Here is a 15,262-nt window from a genome sequence, read left to right as displayed (position 1 = left end):
TCGTTTCCCAGACGAGCCCCGCTGTGGCTGCACTGGGCAGGGCCAGGGCCGGAGGCGCGGTGCCGCCGTGGGTGGCGGTCTTTTCCAGTCAGGCCGGGCCGTTCGCAGTGGGAACAGGCTCGGCAGAGGCGGGAGCCCCAGCGGGGCCAGCAGCCCGAGGCCTGCCTGCGCCAGGAAGAGAGGCCAGGGTTCCCGCGCCCCCCGGCTCCTTGCCTTGCCCGCCGCTTTGTGACGTGCACACCCCCGGGAAAGGGAACGTGGCCACCGGGGCTTGGGCTGCCGGGGGGTCCCGCGGTGTCTCCCTGGGCTCTGAAGTGCCCACGTGTCCTCGTACATCAGTCTCCGTGCACGCCAGCCCCAGGTGTGTGCGCGTGTGTGGTGTGCGTGGCTTGGGGCGTGTCAGTGCAGGCCTTGCCTCCTGGGGCCCCTCCCCACCTGGCCAGTGCATCCCTGCCCCCAGACGGAGTGCATCCCACTCACCTGGCAGAGAGTGACGTGCGTTCACCTCCAGGGCGCGGTGACTGTGGAGAGGTGGGGGGGCACCTGGGGCTGTCTCTGGGGCCATCAGTAGGAGTTGCTGGTGGCAAGGAGGGGCGCCCCCGGGACCAGGTCTCCCGTCTGCCCCCCAGCTCTGTTCCAAGACACCCCGCAGGGCCCAGGGCCGTTCTCGGGGTGCCCTCTCTTGACCTCCCGCTCCGCCTCTGCAAATCCCTGGCTGTCAGCCCTCCCAGGATGTCCCCTGCTGGGACAGTCCTCACACTACAGGGCTTCTCTGCCCCGTCCACCCCTCACCTCAGCCCGTGGCTCAGACAGGCCCAGAGTGTACTCTTGGCATCCTGGGCACAAGGTGGGACCCCTGTTCTGACTGTCAGGACTGCAGGGCCCGGGGACCGGCTGCCGCCGTCTCTGCAGAGCAGCACGGACCCCCGGGGACCCGGCCGGGTGCCCACTCAGCGCCTGTGCACCCAGTCTTGCTGGCTGTGACGGCCGCTGCCAGTGCTGACCCTGCTCGCGGAGGTCCCCCAGTCTCCAGGCCTCCCCCTCCCCGCTTGCCCGTGATGACCCTGGCCACCGCTGGCCCTTGGGGGTCCCAGCCAGCTGGGTGTGGGGTTTACCCAGGATCTCCCGGAAATGCGGGGCTTATTTTTCTGATTAAAGAAAATAAAAAGTGCCGTGCCATTATTTTTATAACAGCATCAGCGTTTGTGATTTAACAGACGAGCGTGCATCGTACATGACGTGATTTACTGCCACCAGCGGTTTTCTGCACATCTGGACTTGCCTCGTTATCTCTGGGCAGTGGGGGAGAGGCCGGGGGCGGGTCTTGCGGCCTGGCCACGCCCCACATTGGGGCTGGGGCTGGGGCTGGGGCTCTGGCTCCGGCTCGCCACCAGCCAAGCCGCCGGCACCTGCTTCTCCTGTCACTTGGAGGCTCTGCTCTGGAAGGGGCTTTTTCTAGACATGAAGCCCTCGCATTTGCACCATGCCTTGTTGTCACACGCTAAGAGTGGCAAGGGTTCAGGCCGTGTGCACGCACACGTGTGTATGTGTGTGTGAGAGAGTATCTGCCCTGGGGTCCCCATGCACGCTCGTGTCTGAGCATGTCCCAGGAGTGGGCCGGGACGTGCGGACATTGCAGCCCTGCCTTTCTAGGCATTTCTGTCTTGGGAGTGTTGACCAAAGTACCTGAGTGCCACTTGGAGTGGGGAAGACAGCTGATGAGGCCACAGCAGAAGGGGTGGGAAGAGGGCGGAGGCCCATGGGGACCCCACAGCCAGGGTGGGGCTGCCCACTGCCTCCCCATGCAGAACGGCCCCACCCGGTTGAAGTCCGCCGTGAGCTGGGGGTGGGGGAGCCCTGGGCCCTGCTGCTGCCTGTGTGGTTGCTGAGGGACAGACAGGCTTGAGTTCTGTCTAAACCCAGAGGGGCCCCCAAAGCCCTGTGTGCCCCACCTCCCATGGCCACAGCTGCCTCAGGTTCAAAGTACTGGGCCCCTGCAGGGAGCGTGGTCTGAGGAGGCGCCCATTTGCCGTGGGGGACCAGACTGCATGTGCCGTGTCCCAGGGGGCAGTGCCTGGGGGCACTGCCCTCCTCACTGCCTGAGGACAGGCAGGTCCTGCCAGGCCAGATCCCTGATGTTGCTGAGAGCAGCCGGAAGCGAGCTTTTCTGTGGATTCGGCAATTTTGAAACCTTAATAGTTAAATCTAATTTTATGAGCTACCTTGTTGACCAGAGGACACAGATGTGTGGCCCTGGGGGCAGAGTTTGGGTCCTGGCAGTTGATTTGGCCCTGAGGCCGGGGGTATGGGTAAGAGCAGAGATGGAGTGAGAGCCCGTGCTATCTGTCCCAGGCACCCCACGCTCTGCTGGGTCTCCCCAGTGCCCTGCAGCCTGCCCCTCCTGTCCCGCACCGGCCCCTGCCTCCACGTCCCCATCTGCAGACTGGGCCTTGGGGAGGGGACAAGAGCCCTTCATGCAGTTCCTGGTCCCTGCTCAGCCCTGACGACAAGGAGGGTGCTGGTGGTGGCATTTGTTGTCAGGGAGGAGGGGGTGTCTGTGTTGGAATCTCACAAGGCGAGAGCTAAGCTAGAGTTTGCCGGGCAGGTGCTCACTAAGGGGACGCTTTGGGATCCGCAGGAGGATGGGAGGCACACAGGTGTGAGTGACCCCTGATGGGCTGACAGGCTCCTGGTCCTAGAAGGGGGTCTGCGTATCATGTCCAGTGTCCACCGGGACACCCCAGCCAGGCTGTAGAATCCCTGGGGAGGAGGTGTCCGCCGTGCCTGTCCCCTGCGTGCGCCTGTGCGTGCCCCAGGCGTTGTTGGGCAGGCCAGCTGCAGGTGAATGCCGTCACCCCCCAAAAGCCCTGCCCCTTTAGTACCACCCCGGGGATGCGCCCCTGGGCGGCCCGGTGCACCCTGAGCAGCTGCGTCACCAGGCGCTGAGGACACGTCCTGACCCGTGGCCGGCGGAGCCTCTTCCAGCAGACTACATGATTCGCCACTTAATGTTAGAGGCCAGCGTGTGGCCGCGCTGCGCTGACCTTCCGCCAGCAGAAAAAAACGGTGGCCCCCCCCTCCCCTTGTCAGAGGCCACAGTGACCACGACAGACCCAGCAGTTCGCCAGAGTCAGGGCAGTTTTAAGGGGAACAATGTTCACGTCCAGTCACCTGCCCTCTCCTGGAGGACTTGGCAAGAAGCCTGTCCCGGGGCTGGGGGTGGGGGACCCAAGGCCGAGGGGCACTGCCCAAGGCCCCGGACAGGTTCTGAGGTTCCGACGCTGTAGGCCGGGCGTAGAGCAGCAAAGTTGTGAGACGGGGCTGATGGGGCTTCGCCCAAAATTGTAATTGTCCAGATAGCCACATCAAAAATGTGAGAAGAGACAAAGTTAAAGTTTTTTCACTCCATAGATGCAAAATAGTATCATTTCAGCATATAACCAATATAAACGTTATCAGTGAGACATTTTACTTTTATTGTATCGAATCCCGGAGAGGCAGTTTCTTAAGCTATAACCCCTCAGTTCAGACTGACGCGCAGGACGGAACAGACGGTCTGAAGAGACCTGCATCTGTTAAAGACGGTGACTCTAATCTGGATGGCCGCCTGTCACCACCGCCCCGCCAGCCTCCCAGCTGCTCAGGCACTGTCTGCAGCGGTTAATTTAATCACTCGCCACGCCCGGGAGGCAGCGTGCTGTGAGTCCCATTTTTCAGATGAGGCTACTGAAGCGAAAACAAGAATCTCAGTAACTCGCCCAAGACAAACAGAATAAGTGGCTGAGCCAGGACTCAGACCCAGGCAGCTCGGTTCTAGATCCGTGCCCTTGACCTTGACGTTTCCCGGAGACAGCAGTGATGTAACTGCGGGCCTCTCAGCCTCCAATAATCTCTCTGCCCGTGCGCCCATCTGCCGGCTGTGAGACTCCTTAAGCAGCCCATTTGTTCTGGAAGAGTCCCTCCACACTCAGGGTCCAGCCCTGAGCCCTAGACACGCCCCATGGGGTCCTTGGTGGCCCGGCCTCTCCCCCGCCCACCTGCCTTCCGCTGGCTGGACCACTGTGGTTTGCTCCGCACCGCCTACCTCCAGGCCCTGGGCCCCCTTCAGCTCCCCCTCTGCTGGGTGGTGAGTGCCCCGTTTCTCATCTGTACCCCTCTGGTCCTCATAACCCCGAGCCTGGCCCGGGTCTGGGCCCTGAGGCCTTGGTAAGTATGAAGAGAGTGAGAGACTGAGAACGTTGTGGCTGGTACGTACGTCATCTGCCATGCCAGTCTGTCCGCCGGTTTGGGGTTTTCTGATCACTTACAAGGCAGTTGCTGAGTGGGCTGGTAGAGGCCTTCCAGAAAGTTCCCATCTGGCCCTTGGCAGTGTCTGGTGGGGAGCCAGCTCTGTCACTTAGCTGCGTGGCTTTGGGCAAGTGACTCAACCCCTTGGCACTTTGTCTTTCTCATCTGTAGGATGGGGTCATGACACGTCTCCCGCAGGGTTTTCGAGATCAGTGAGTCGATTTAAGAGACATCTCAGAGCGTAGGGGGTGCTGGGTGGCTGTGTGAACGTCTGCTCCTCTCGGTAATATGGATGGTTCCTCTGCCCCCTCCTCTTGCCTGGGTTGTTGCTGGGGGGGCTGGCGATGGGACTCCCCAGGGTCCCTCTGGAGTCCATGCGTGCGGCCCCTGCTCCAGCCCCGAGGCGCCCACCCCCTGCGGGCCACGCCCCCGAGGGGCTATCCCACAGTGGAGAGCTTGGGCTCTGCCCCATGTCCACTCTCAAACCCCAGCACCGCCTCTTCTGCCTGGTGGCCTGAGGCAAGTGACTTCTCTCTGGGCCTCGGTGTCCTTATCTGTACAGTGGGAACATCGTCAATACAACATGTCTTAGGCTGTTGACACAGAAATGTGAGTCGATACCCTTGGTACCTGTACAGCTGTATTTGCTGCTGTTACTGTGATTACTGCGTCGCTACCCACAGAATGATGTCTCCTGCCTTCCGGGCCGGGCCCGCCCAGATCCCCTCACCGGGAGCCATCCCGTGGGGCCTCCGGGAACAGCGCTCAGCCTTTAGGTGGCATCGACACCTGTGCCTGAGGTGTGCAGCCGTAGGGAGCAATAGGCTGGGTTGTGGGAGCTGGGGTGAGGCTACCCACACCCCTGAGCATGTACCCTGAGCATGGCCCTCACATGACCCGAGTGTGGGGTCCCGAGCGGGGCCCAGGAACTTCCCACAGTGCTCTCGGGGGCAGGATGGAGGAGAAACTGGACCCTGGGCGTGTGTGGGAGGCACCCAGCCCACCTGTCCCATCTGGGCCAGGGCGCAGAGAACAGGACATGTCGCGATCCCGCCCGCACGAAGCTTGAATTCCAGACAGGCTTGAAGTGAGTGGGGTGATTCAAGGTGACAACAGGCCCTGTTGACAAGGGAGAGGGGCTCCTTCAGATCAGGGGATTGGGGAGGCCTCCTGGCCGGCACCCGAGGGAGAAGGGCATGTGCCTAGTTTCGGGGAGGCCTCGGCGCGGGTCCCTGGGACTGGTTGCAGTGTGGACGTCCCTCTCCTGCAGGGCCGCTGGGAGTTTTAAGCAGTGCAGTGACATGAGCTGATTTATGATTTTAAAAACTCATGCTGGAGGCGGGCTGGGCAGCCATGGGGACAGCTGGGAGGCTGTGCTCGAGGGAGGTGCCGGTGCTTGAATCAGGTCATTAGTCCTTTAGACAGATGGGGACAACTGTGGAGCAGGCCGAAGGGCTCAGCTGAGTGGCCCAGCCAGAGTGACGGAGGCAAGAGAGAGCCCTGAGGGTCCGCTCCAGCTCTGGTGGCACACGCCCCCAGGCCCCCTCTCATGGAGTTCTGAGGCACTGCCTGGCTGTCCCGTCCCCCGGCAGTGGGGACCACACTTGGCCATAGGCAGCATTCACACGCCACTTGCTGGCATGGGTCTGCTAGGGTGGTGGCCTCATCTCTACTCACCCATCTGTCTGTCCACCCATCCATCCCTCATCCCGTCCACCCATCTGAATCCCAGTGGAAAACGTGGCGCAGCAGAAGGGGGTGGCCAGCCTCAAAGGGCAGCGCTCGCTCCCCGACCCTGTGTTGGTTGTGGGTACACTTGACCATCCCCACGCACTGCCTGAGCCCCTCCTCACTGTGCCAGGCCCTGTGCCAAGGACACGGAGACAGCCCCTGCCTGCTGGGCACTCACAGCCTACTGCAGGGAGACGGACAGGTCAGCCCCCAGTTCACTGTCAGAGGGACACGGGGCCACGGGAACTGAAGGGCCCTTTGTCCAGCTGGGTGGATGCAGGCGTGGGGGCGCATCGGAAGGACTTCCGGAGGATGCTAGGTGCCAGCCAACCTGGCGGAGAGGGAGCATCGGGGTCACCTTTGCTCGGCCCCCGTCCGCATTCAGCCCTGAGGACTCCCCCGCCCGCCCCCGCCTCGCAGCAGCCGCTTCGCACATTGGCCAGCAGAGGGCCGCGTGCTCCGCGGCTGTGCGGGCAGCAGGGCGGGCGGGAGGAGGCCCTGGCCTCACACACGCGGGCTGGCTTGCACCTGCCATGTCCCAGCCTGGTGGGCCTGAGTACCCTCAGCACCGGGGTCCCCGCCCCATCCTACCTTGTGTGGACCTGAGTACCCTCAGCACCGGGGTCCCTGCCCCATCCCACCCTGTGTGGACCTGAGTACCCTCAGCACTGGGGTCCCTGCCTGCCCTGAGGACTGAGGCTCCCCAAAGTACAAGCCCCTGCTCGCACCAGTGTGAGTGCTGGGTGGAAGGTGGGCTCTTCGGACAGAACAGTAGAATGTGCTGTCTACCGCTGTCACTTGCTGTGTGGGAAGGATGGAGGGGTGGCTGTGCCAGGTGGGGCGAGATGCAGGTTCTGTGGGGTCCCTGAGCCCCAGGGAACTGGGTGCCTGTTGCTGGTGGGAAGAACAATTAGTCGGGGGTCCAGGGGACAGCTAGGCCTGGGCTCATACAGGGGACTTTCTGGGCAGAGCTGCAGATTACAGCCTGGGGTCATGACATCCTGGGGAGTGAGGGAGCGGCCTGGGGCAAGGGAGGCCCTTGCGGGCACCCCAGTATGCCTGGGCCTGGGACCTTGCCCGCGAGGGCTTTGGGCGGAAGCAGGCACCCGCTCAGGAAGTGATGGGCCCCGCGCCCACAGGCCACCAGGGATCCGGCTACAATGAGCAGGGACCTGGGCTGGCGGGGAGGAGCGGGGCTCATGGAGGCACGCGCCATCTCAGTCCAGCCGGCAGGGGTCCAGTCAGGCCCATGTGCTTGACCTTTGCTGGGAGCCGGGCCGCCCACTGCAGCCTCACTTGCTGAGGGCCACAGGGAAACCAGAGACCCACACGCAAGAAGTGGGGCCCACGCGGGGCGGCCCAGGGCCCTTAAAGCTCCCCAGGCGACACGATTTGCATGGGGAGGGAGTTCTCCGAGAGGTAACTGGGGTGCTGTGTGGAGCAGCCGTGAAGGCTGGGGCGGCCTGGCTTACTGTGAGCCCTGGAGCGAGGGGCCGTGTCTGCCACAGGCATGTGTGTACGTGCTGCATGTAGACGCCGGATGGGGTGCCCGGGCCGCCGGGAGCCTGTGCTCGGTTTCTGCAGGGGTGGCATGGAGTTGGCCTTGGGGTACTGGTCCCCACTCCTGGTGGCCCAGCTGACTACTGGTGGCTGGGGTGGGTGCTGGTGCTTGGGTGCCTCATTTCTGCCCCACCTCTGGGACCTGTCTCCCCCTGGGCTGCAGGAGTCTGCGGGCGGCCTCAGCCTCAGTCCCCCAGCTCAGGATTCACAGGCCACCTCCACCCCAGGTGTGGGGGAAGGGCACTCACAGGCGAGCCCCTAGCAGGGGCGGGGCGGAGCCCAGAGCCCCCAGGGTGTGCATGGTTGAGTAGTGTGTGCTCACCAACCACACCAGCTGTGTCTGAGCTCACAGGAGCTCCCTGCAGTGGCACATGTCTGAGGGTGAAACCTGAGGGGACGTGAGTGTGACTCTCTGGTCGCCACGTTCGCCTGTCCGGGTTACGTGCTGCACAGCTCCAGAGCCACCAGGGCCCCCTGTCGCCATGGGTGGCGCGTGCTTCTGCCGAGACAGTTCGCAGGCCGTGGCAGTGGAGCGTGCGGAGAGAGAGCACCTCTGCGTCGTCTGCCTCGTGTGCAGGCTGGCGGCGTCTCGCAGGCCAGTGGGCAGGTGTCAGGAGCTGGGTGGCGGTGTGCGTTCGCATGTGCGTGAAGAGGCCGTGCTGTGGTGTGCACATGGGGCCCATCTGGGAGCCCCTGGGCAGGTGGCGTGAGCACTGCGGCTTCCTTGTTCTGTCCGGCCCAGGCAGGGCCATTTCCTGACTCCCACAGAGGGAAGGCCCCGTGTGCGGCCTGGGGGTGCCCCTGGGTCCTGCTCTTGGGCCCCTTGAGCTTGCCTCTTGGACTGCCCACCCCCATGGGTCTGCTCACTGGGTGGAACCACGTGAAGCCTCAGTACACTTGGCGGCGGGGGGCAGACACCTCCCCGTGGGGGCCCCTGTGGGGAAGGGGTCGTCGGGGGGAGTTTTCCACGGGCAAGCGCCATGGCCTCGCTGTTACTGCCAGGGCAATCAGGACCCCAGCATGAGGGTGGCACCCCTAACCCTACCTGTCTGATGGCAGTGCCTTCACCGCGTGAGGCTGTGGGAGGTGTCCTCTCCCACGCCTGGGGTGTGCCACCATCGCTCTGCGTTCAGGGGCTTCGCCAGCCGGTGGTTAAACGGGGTGGCTGAGGCAGCGTGGCGTGTTCACACCCCAGAGGCAAGTGGCGTGTTCACACCCCAGAGGTGCCTCCCCGGTGAGCCGCGGTGCTCCTCAGAGACGGCTTCCAGCTTCCAAAGGCCTCAGGGCCGCCTCCTCCCCCCTCAAAGTGTCACCTTCTCCGTGAGGCTCTTCCTGGTGAGCCTGCCCTTCTCTGCGGTGGCATCCTTAGCACCTGTGCCGTCTGCTAACCGTATGACGGCCTCTGTTTCGTAGGCTTCACGAGGACAGGGGCTTGTGTCTGTTTTGTTTACCGCCCAAAATACAGCCAGCTCATGGGTGCTCAGTAGGCATTGAGTGGGTGGGCGACTGGGTAGATGACAGGTGGGTGGATGGATAATAGGTGGATGGATGCTGGGTAGGTGGATGGGTGGATGGAGGGTGGATGGATCCTCAAGGCCAGGCCCGGACATGGCGCGGGGGCGTCCACCTGTCCCCAGGGCCATCAGGGCAGCTCTCGCCCTGGACATGGACTTGAAGGGCCAGGACTCCGGCTCGTCTGTGGCCGAGGCGTGGCGTGTCTGGCCAGCAGCATTTCTGAGCAGCTAGGAAGGAAGCAGGGTCTCAGGACAAACAGACCCCGGCTTGGGCTCTTCAGGGCCCTGGCCTGAGGACAGAAAGAGGGTGCTCACGACACAGTGGCCAGACGTGGAGGCCTGGGGCAGACTGTGCACTCTGGGAGCATGGACGCTGGGCTGGGAGGCCTGGGGGTGGAGAGGAGGGCAGGACGCTCCACATCCTGCAGTGTCCCCACACTGCCCAGCGGGCAGGTCAGCGGTGCATGGGTCAGGAGCCCCAAAGTGCTGGGCAGTGCGCTGGCTGAGAACCACAGCCTTGGTCTGTCCCGAAGAGGCGTCCGCTGGCTGGAGAAGGTGCAGGCGTCGATGCATGCCCCGACGTCACTGTGTGGGAAGGACCCCAGTGGGTCCTGACGGGACCTGGAGGCAAGGCCGGTGTGGTTCAGGGTGGTGACTTCCTGGGCGTGGGAGGCTCAGCGCCGGGGCTGTGATGTGCGTCGCTTCCCTGCAGCTCGGTGAGGTTAGAAATTATTTTCAAGTAAAAAGAGAAATGTGAGCAGGATTCCTGGTCCCCCGCCCGCGTGGTCACCTAACGGCTGCCTCCGTTTCTCCTCCGTGAAGTGAGCTTTTGTGCGAGGAGCCAAGAGCTGTGGGCCGGCCACCGCGCAGCCAGGCCAGGAGACACTGGCCCTGTGGGGGATTGCAGGGGACAGGACCGAGGCACAGAGAGGTTGGGCGACGGCCCTAGGTCACACAGCGGTGTGGCCTGCAGCCCCCCTGCCCGCCCCGGGGTTGCAGCGCGGACCCAAGGGGCCTGCAGTGTGCGTGGGCAGGGAGTGGGGAGGCCTTGCCGGTGCCCCGTCCTGGAGACAGCACCAGCCCCCATAGCAGCGTAGCTGACAGGGCTCACTGACTGCAGGAAAGGAGGACAGAGCTGGCAGCAGCTTCCTCTCCTGGACGTCCCCAGCTGTCCTGGACGTCCCCAGCTGTCCTGGGCATCCCCGTCAGGGCTGTGAGTGAATGGCTCGGCAGCACTCCGCCCCCGTCCTCTGCAGTCTGGGGTTGGGGGCCTGACCTGGCCCTGCCCCCTCCTGCCGCACAGCAGGCCAGCAGTGCGGAGGGGTCAGGTCTGCGCTTGCTGAGCCTGTCTCTCCCTGTCCCCAGATGAAGGTTGCAGTGTCCAGAGGGGGCGACCGCAACAGCGAGGACGACAGCTTCCGCGAAGCCACCGGCTCCCGGCGGAGCAGCTCCCGGGACCAGCTCAGTGACGTGAGTACCCCAGGAGCTTGCCGGCCAGCGTTCACGTTCCAGGCCGGACCAAGGGCCGGACGCAAGGCGGGCAGAGACGTGCACCAGGGGGCAGGGCTGCGGTGGGCTCGGCCGTGTGTGTGGCACGCACGCCATCCGGGAGCTACAGGGAACGTACCGGAAGTGCCCCCGTTGGCCCCAACAGCAGCTGAGGGCTGGGGGCAGGGTGTCCGCTGGTCTCAGCCTGGATGCGAGGTGGCCTGAGTCTGGGGACACGCCTTCACGGTCCCAGAGCACAGGGCCCTGAGCCGGGTCCCCGCAGGTGGGAGTGGCCTTGGACCCAGTATGGGGCGAGCCGAGATCTGGTCAGCGATTAGGCGATCGGGCTGGCGCACAAGGATGGGGCTGGTGGGGGACCCAGGGGGAGGGGGCTGGGCAGGGGGTCCAGCAGGAGGAGGCGCCCAGGAAGAGGCCTTTGTCTTCTTGACCCCCAGCTGCAGAAGCGGCCGGCCGCGCGGGTGGAGGTGGAAAGGAAGGAGTTGTCCTCATTACCATTTAAATGGCAGCCTGGGGAGCAGCCCCGGGAGCAGCCGCAGCGGACAGGAGGCTGGGGGGGCCTAATTGCCAGGCTAGTCCTGCTGCCCTAAGATGGGAAACAGGCCGATGATTGCCTGGGGCCGCGGCCGCCCTGGTTGCAAGCCCTCTACTTGCTGGCTGAGGCGAGCAACGGGGGTGGGTGTGAGGGCGCAAGCTCAGGGCAGCTGGGGCACCCCAGCCACCCTGTTAGCAGGGCCTCCTGGGGTGGGGGTCCCTCCAGGGTGAGCTCTGCCCAACAGGAACCCCCAGGACCTGAGTGAAGACCTGGCCCCGGTCTGCCTGGAGAGGGGAGGGGTCCCACAGCCCTATCCAGGCTGGACGGGGAGCCCTGTGCAGAGGGGAGCGACCCAGGCTGCAGTGCCGACCCCCAGCCCTTAGCTCCAGCCACGGCCCGGGAGTGCGCAGGGTGGGCCTCAGGGGCTGCGAGCCTGGTTACCGACTGTTCCCCTCCTTCCCACAGAGCTCGGCGCAGGCGGTCTCGGGCAGAGGCTACTCCGTAAGTCTCCCCCCGCCCCACTGCTGTCCAGCTCCCCGCAGGTCCTGTCCCCTCTGGGGCTGGGGTCACGCCTGGGCGCTGCAGCCCCCACCTCCGTGAGGACTGGGGTCCCGCCAGGTGGCACTAGGACTTGAGGGTCCGGGCACCCCCCCAGTACCATGCTTGGATGGAGCCCCCTAGCTCCCTGTGAGTCTGTGTGAGGCCACCCTCCTTGCCCCCCAAGCTTCTGTCCCCAGGGAGCAGCCCTGCCCCCTCTTCAAGACGCTGTTTCATTTCCCCTTAAGTGTCAGGAGGAACAGTGACGACACCGTAAAGCCCAGAGCTCCATAAAAGCCATTTCTGCAGATTTACTGCCCTGCAGGCTCACTGGGAGGTGGGGCCTGGTTCCGCCCGCCTCATCCCCAAGCCCCCGATTTACCGAGAATTCCAGAGTTCCAGGGCCTGAGCCGGCTCTCTAAATCACAGCGGCTCTTTACAGGCTGTCTGATTAAGCGGTGGTTCCCGTGGCCCTCCTCCACCCCTCTGCCCAGGCCATTGACCGGGGGGCTGCACACTTCTGGGCAGTGGTCCCACGTGCGCGGCGCCACCTGAGTCGTCTTCCTGCCCTCCTCAGGTGGCCTTGTGTGCTTATCCATCACGGTCATGGTTGGTGGCCCCGGCGCTGGCCAGGAGGTGGGCCAGGACCAGGCTCCGGTGGGAATGTGTGGCCAGGAGAAGGAGGTTGTGTGATGCAGGCCGGGATCGGGGATTGCTGGGACAGTGACCAGGAGTGGGGGGCCAAAGCACCCACCAGCAGGCAGGGCAAGGGGTGTGTGTGGGCCCCAGAGGGTCTGCGCCTAGGGATGCCCCACCTGGAGCCTCCTGCTGCATCTGAGGCCCCAGGGCAGCTGGGGTCCCCCTGCTCCCTGCCTGAGTCACGGGCAGCCCCTCTGCTTCCGAACTGCCGTGGGGCCTCCAGGGTCTTCTCCCCAAACGCTGCTTGGCTGCTCCTGGAGAAGAGCTGTAACCAATGCGCCAGCCGCTTGCGGCTGGACCCCCACGGCTGCTGCACGGGAGCGACAGATGGTAGCCGGGAAGTGGCCCCGCCTGCTGCTTGGGTCGTGGGGGTTCCCCGACGATGTCTGCAGACGGCCCCGGCGGGCCCCAGTGGGCACCGGGCCCTGGAGTGTGCTGATGAGTGCATTAGGCCCTGGCGTGAGTGGGCGTGTTCTCTAGTCCTTGATGTGTGCTGGTGGGCACTGCAGGCTGGCAGTGGTCAACTGGCCCCAGGGGCCCTCTTGTCTAGTTGGCATGGGGCTGCAGGCAGAAGCCCGGCCCTCTCAGAAGTGAAGGCCAGGTGGAGGCTGAGCCCGCAGGAGACACAGGGTGGGGACCACACAGCGCTGCGAGCGCAGCGCCCCAATCTCCATGTCCCCCGTCCCTCGCGGCCACACAGGTGGAGGGCTTCACCACGGAGCCTTAGGCACACGAGCATGCCCTCAGGCCAGGGCCCCTGTGTGCGTGCCTGTGCCCGCCATGTGCTGTCTGAGAGGGGAGCGTGTGTCGTGGCCCCGTGTGTTGACATGTGTTTGTCACATGCGTGTCTCCGTGGAGGCCTGGCGGGGCTGTGTATGCCTGCAGCTCACATTGTTGCGTGTTTCTGTCTGGGCTGTCTGGGCCTCTTGCATGTTCATCTGGAGGTGCCTGTGTGTCTGGCTATAGCAAATGTGCGTGTGTGCAAGTGGGTGCGTGCATGCCACGTGTGTCTGCATGTAACTAGGAGCCTGTGTCCTGGCGTGTCATGGCCGCATCTGCATGTGTATGACTGATTCTGCTGGCGTGCCATGTGTGTCTGTGTGTGAGACCTGTGGCCACGTGGCAATGCGTGTGGCTGTGCATGCGTGCCACTTGCCATCTGTGTTTGTCAGTGGTTGGGACCTCAGACCCAGCAGGAGTGGCACTGTCATCGCCTCTCCCCAACAGTGTCCCCACGCTAGGTGGCGAGGAGCGTTTGTCATCTGACCTGGTTTATAGGCCGTACTAAAGGGGTTTAATTTGCAGAGATTTATCCCCAGCCAATCTCCAATTATCACTCATCCTCGACAGCTTCTGCCCCAAAAGGTCTGTGCAGCCCACGGCACACCATCAGATGCTCGTCAGAGCCGTGAAATTAGTTAGTAATTTTCTTAATTTGGCTGCTTGCAACCAAGGATGCGATCCACCACCACCAGCGCAGGGGCTGGGAGGCCTGCCTGCTGTCCCCACCTCCTCCCCGAGGCTGAGTGCTCTGGAAGGGGCCTTGTGCCTGGCTGGGGACTGGGGGCGGAGTGGGGACATCTCAGCAGCTCTCAGCGCTGGCCCGTGATGACCCAGACAGGTCTCAGCTAGCTCCTCAGCTCCTCCTGCTCTCACAGCCACGCTCCACGGTGGCCACTGTCACCAGCGATGATGATCCCACAGCCTCTAGGTGAGGACGCTGAGGCACCCCCTTGGGAGGGGCTGTGCTCTGAGCGGGGCTGAGCCAAGACGTGGCGGGCAGACCGGCCCCACTCCACGGTTCTGGTGTCCCCAGGTCTCTCGGGCCCCAAGACCTTTCTCAGATGCCCTGTCACCACCAGGAGGAAGCCCAGCCTTCCCTCCACCTTGCCCCGCCTCCCAGCTCTCTCTGCCATGACACTCTGCGCCCCCTGTGCCCGGATGCCCCGCACCCCACAGCGCCCCCTCTGCCCGGCGCCCCACGCCACTGGGTCTTCTCAGCCGCTCTGAGAATGTGGAGTGTGAAAGGTGCATCTCTTACTTTCTCCTCCCCCCGACAAGCACTCATCCCGCGTCTACTCGGCACCTGTCACCAGTGCTGGAAAAGAGGTGACAACCCCCATCCCTGCCCGCGGGGCTCCTGGCCTGTGGATGAAGCAGATGAGCACCAGGGGAGGCAGGCAGGGCCCCCAGCCAGGCTGGTGACATGGAGCCAGTGCTGTTCCTGGGGCGGGAGGGGTCCACCCCGTGGCGGGGTCTCAGGATGCCGGGCGGTGTTTGGGGGTCGCAGTTCCTGACCTGAGCGTCCGCGCGCTGCCAGCCTGGGCCGCTTGGGCTTCCTCGGGGCCTGGCGGGCCCCAGGGCCCGGGAGCAGCAGCCGCGACAAAGCACAGCGGCCGCGCGGCCTCCGGCCCAGATCCAAGGGGAGGGGCGCCAGCGCTTTGGGGGCCGAGGCAGGACACTGGGCAACCGTGCCCGGTCCCGACCCGCCTCTCCCCAAACTCGGGCGGCACGGCCGGCCGGGAAGCTGGTTGCGAAGGGACGCTGCACGTGTGAGGGGGCCGCGCGCCCCTCTCGGCTGGGCTGGCGGGGAGGTGCCCGAGGTGCCCCCGCGCCCAGCCTGCTCCACGCGCAGCCCTGCGCCGCGGGCTCGTCTTTACGAGGCAGGTTTATGGCGTCCATTACCCTGCTCCTCGGCCGCTTCCGAGCAGCAGTAATTTGTGCAAAAGTAATAAAAAGCCGTCAGCCTCTCCCTGGAGGCGGGAGCTGCGTCCTTCAGCCAGCGCTGGCCGTTCCCAGAGCGCAGGGATCTGACCTGTCCCCGCGGCCCCGCCCGGGCGCCCTTCTTTCAGGGGGACGCTCCGCCCACCCGCCGTCCGTCCACCCACCCTTC

General features: G+C 64.5%; 1 protein-coding gene across 4 annotated transcripts in view; it reads left to right on the top strand.

Moving 5' to 3' along the window:
• FBRSL1 (fibrosin like 1) overlaps nt 1-15,262 on the top strand; it is a 64,500-nt gene that overhangs the window by 17,212 nt on the left and 32,026 nt on the right. For all 4 annotated transcript variants that reach the window (XM_039879198.1, XM_039879199.1, XM_039879197.1 and 1 more), the window contains exons 3-4: nt 10,458-10,562; nt 11,599-11,634. In XM_039879198.1, coding sequence (XP_039735132.1) covers nt 10,458-10,562; nt 11,599-11,634 — 141 coding nt within the window. The remainder of the gene's footprint in view (nt 1-10,457; nt 10,563-11,598; nt 11,635-15,262) is intronic.

The sequence above is a fragment of the Pteropus medius genome, unplaced genomic scaffold (assembly GCF_902729225.1).
Source record: "Pteropus medius unplaced genomic scaffold, Ma_sr-lr_union100, whole genome shotgun sequence".
Lineage (NCBI taxonomy): Eukaryota > Metazoa > Chordata > Mammalia > Chiroptera > Pteropodidae > Pteropus > Pteropus medius.
Note: the sequence above shows the minus strand (reverse complement) of the source record. Positions and strands in the feature narration are given on the sequence as shown.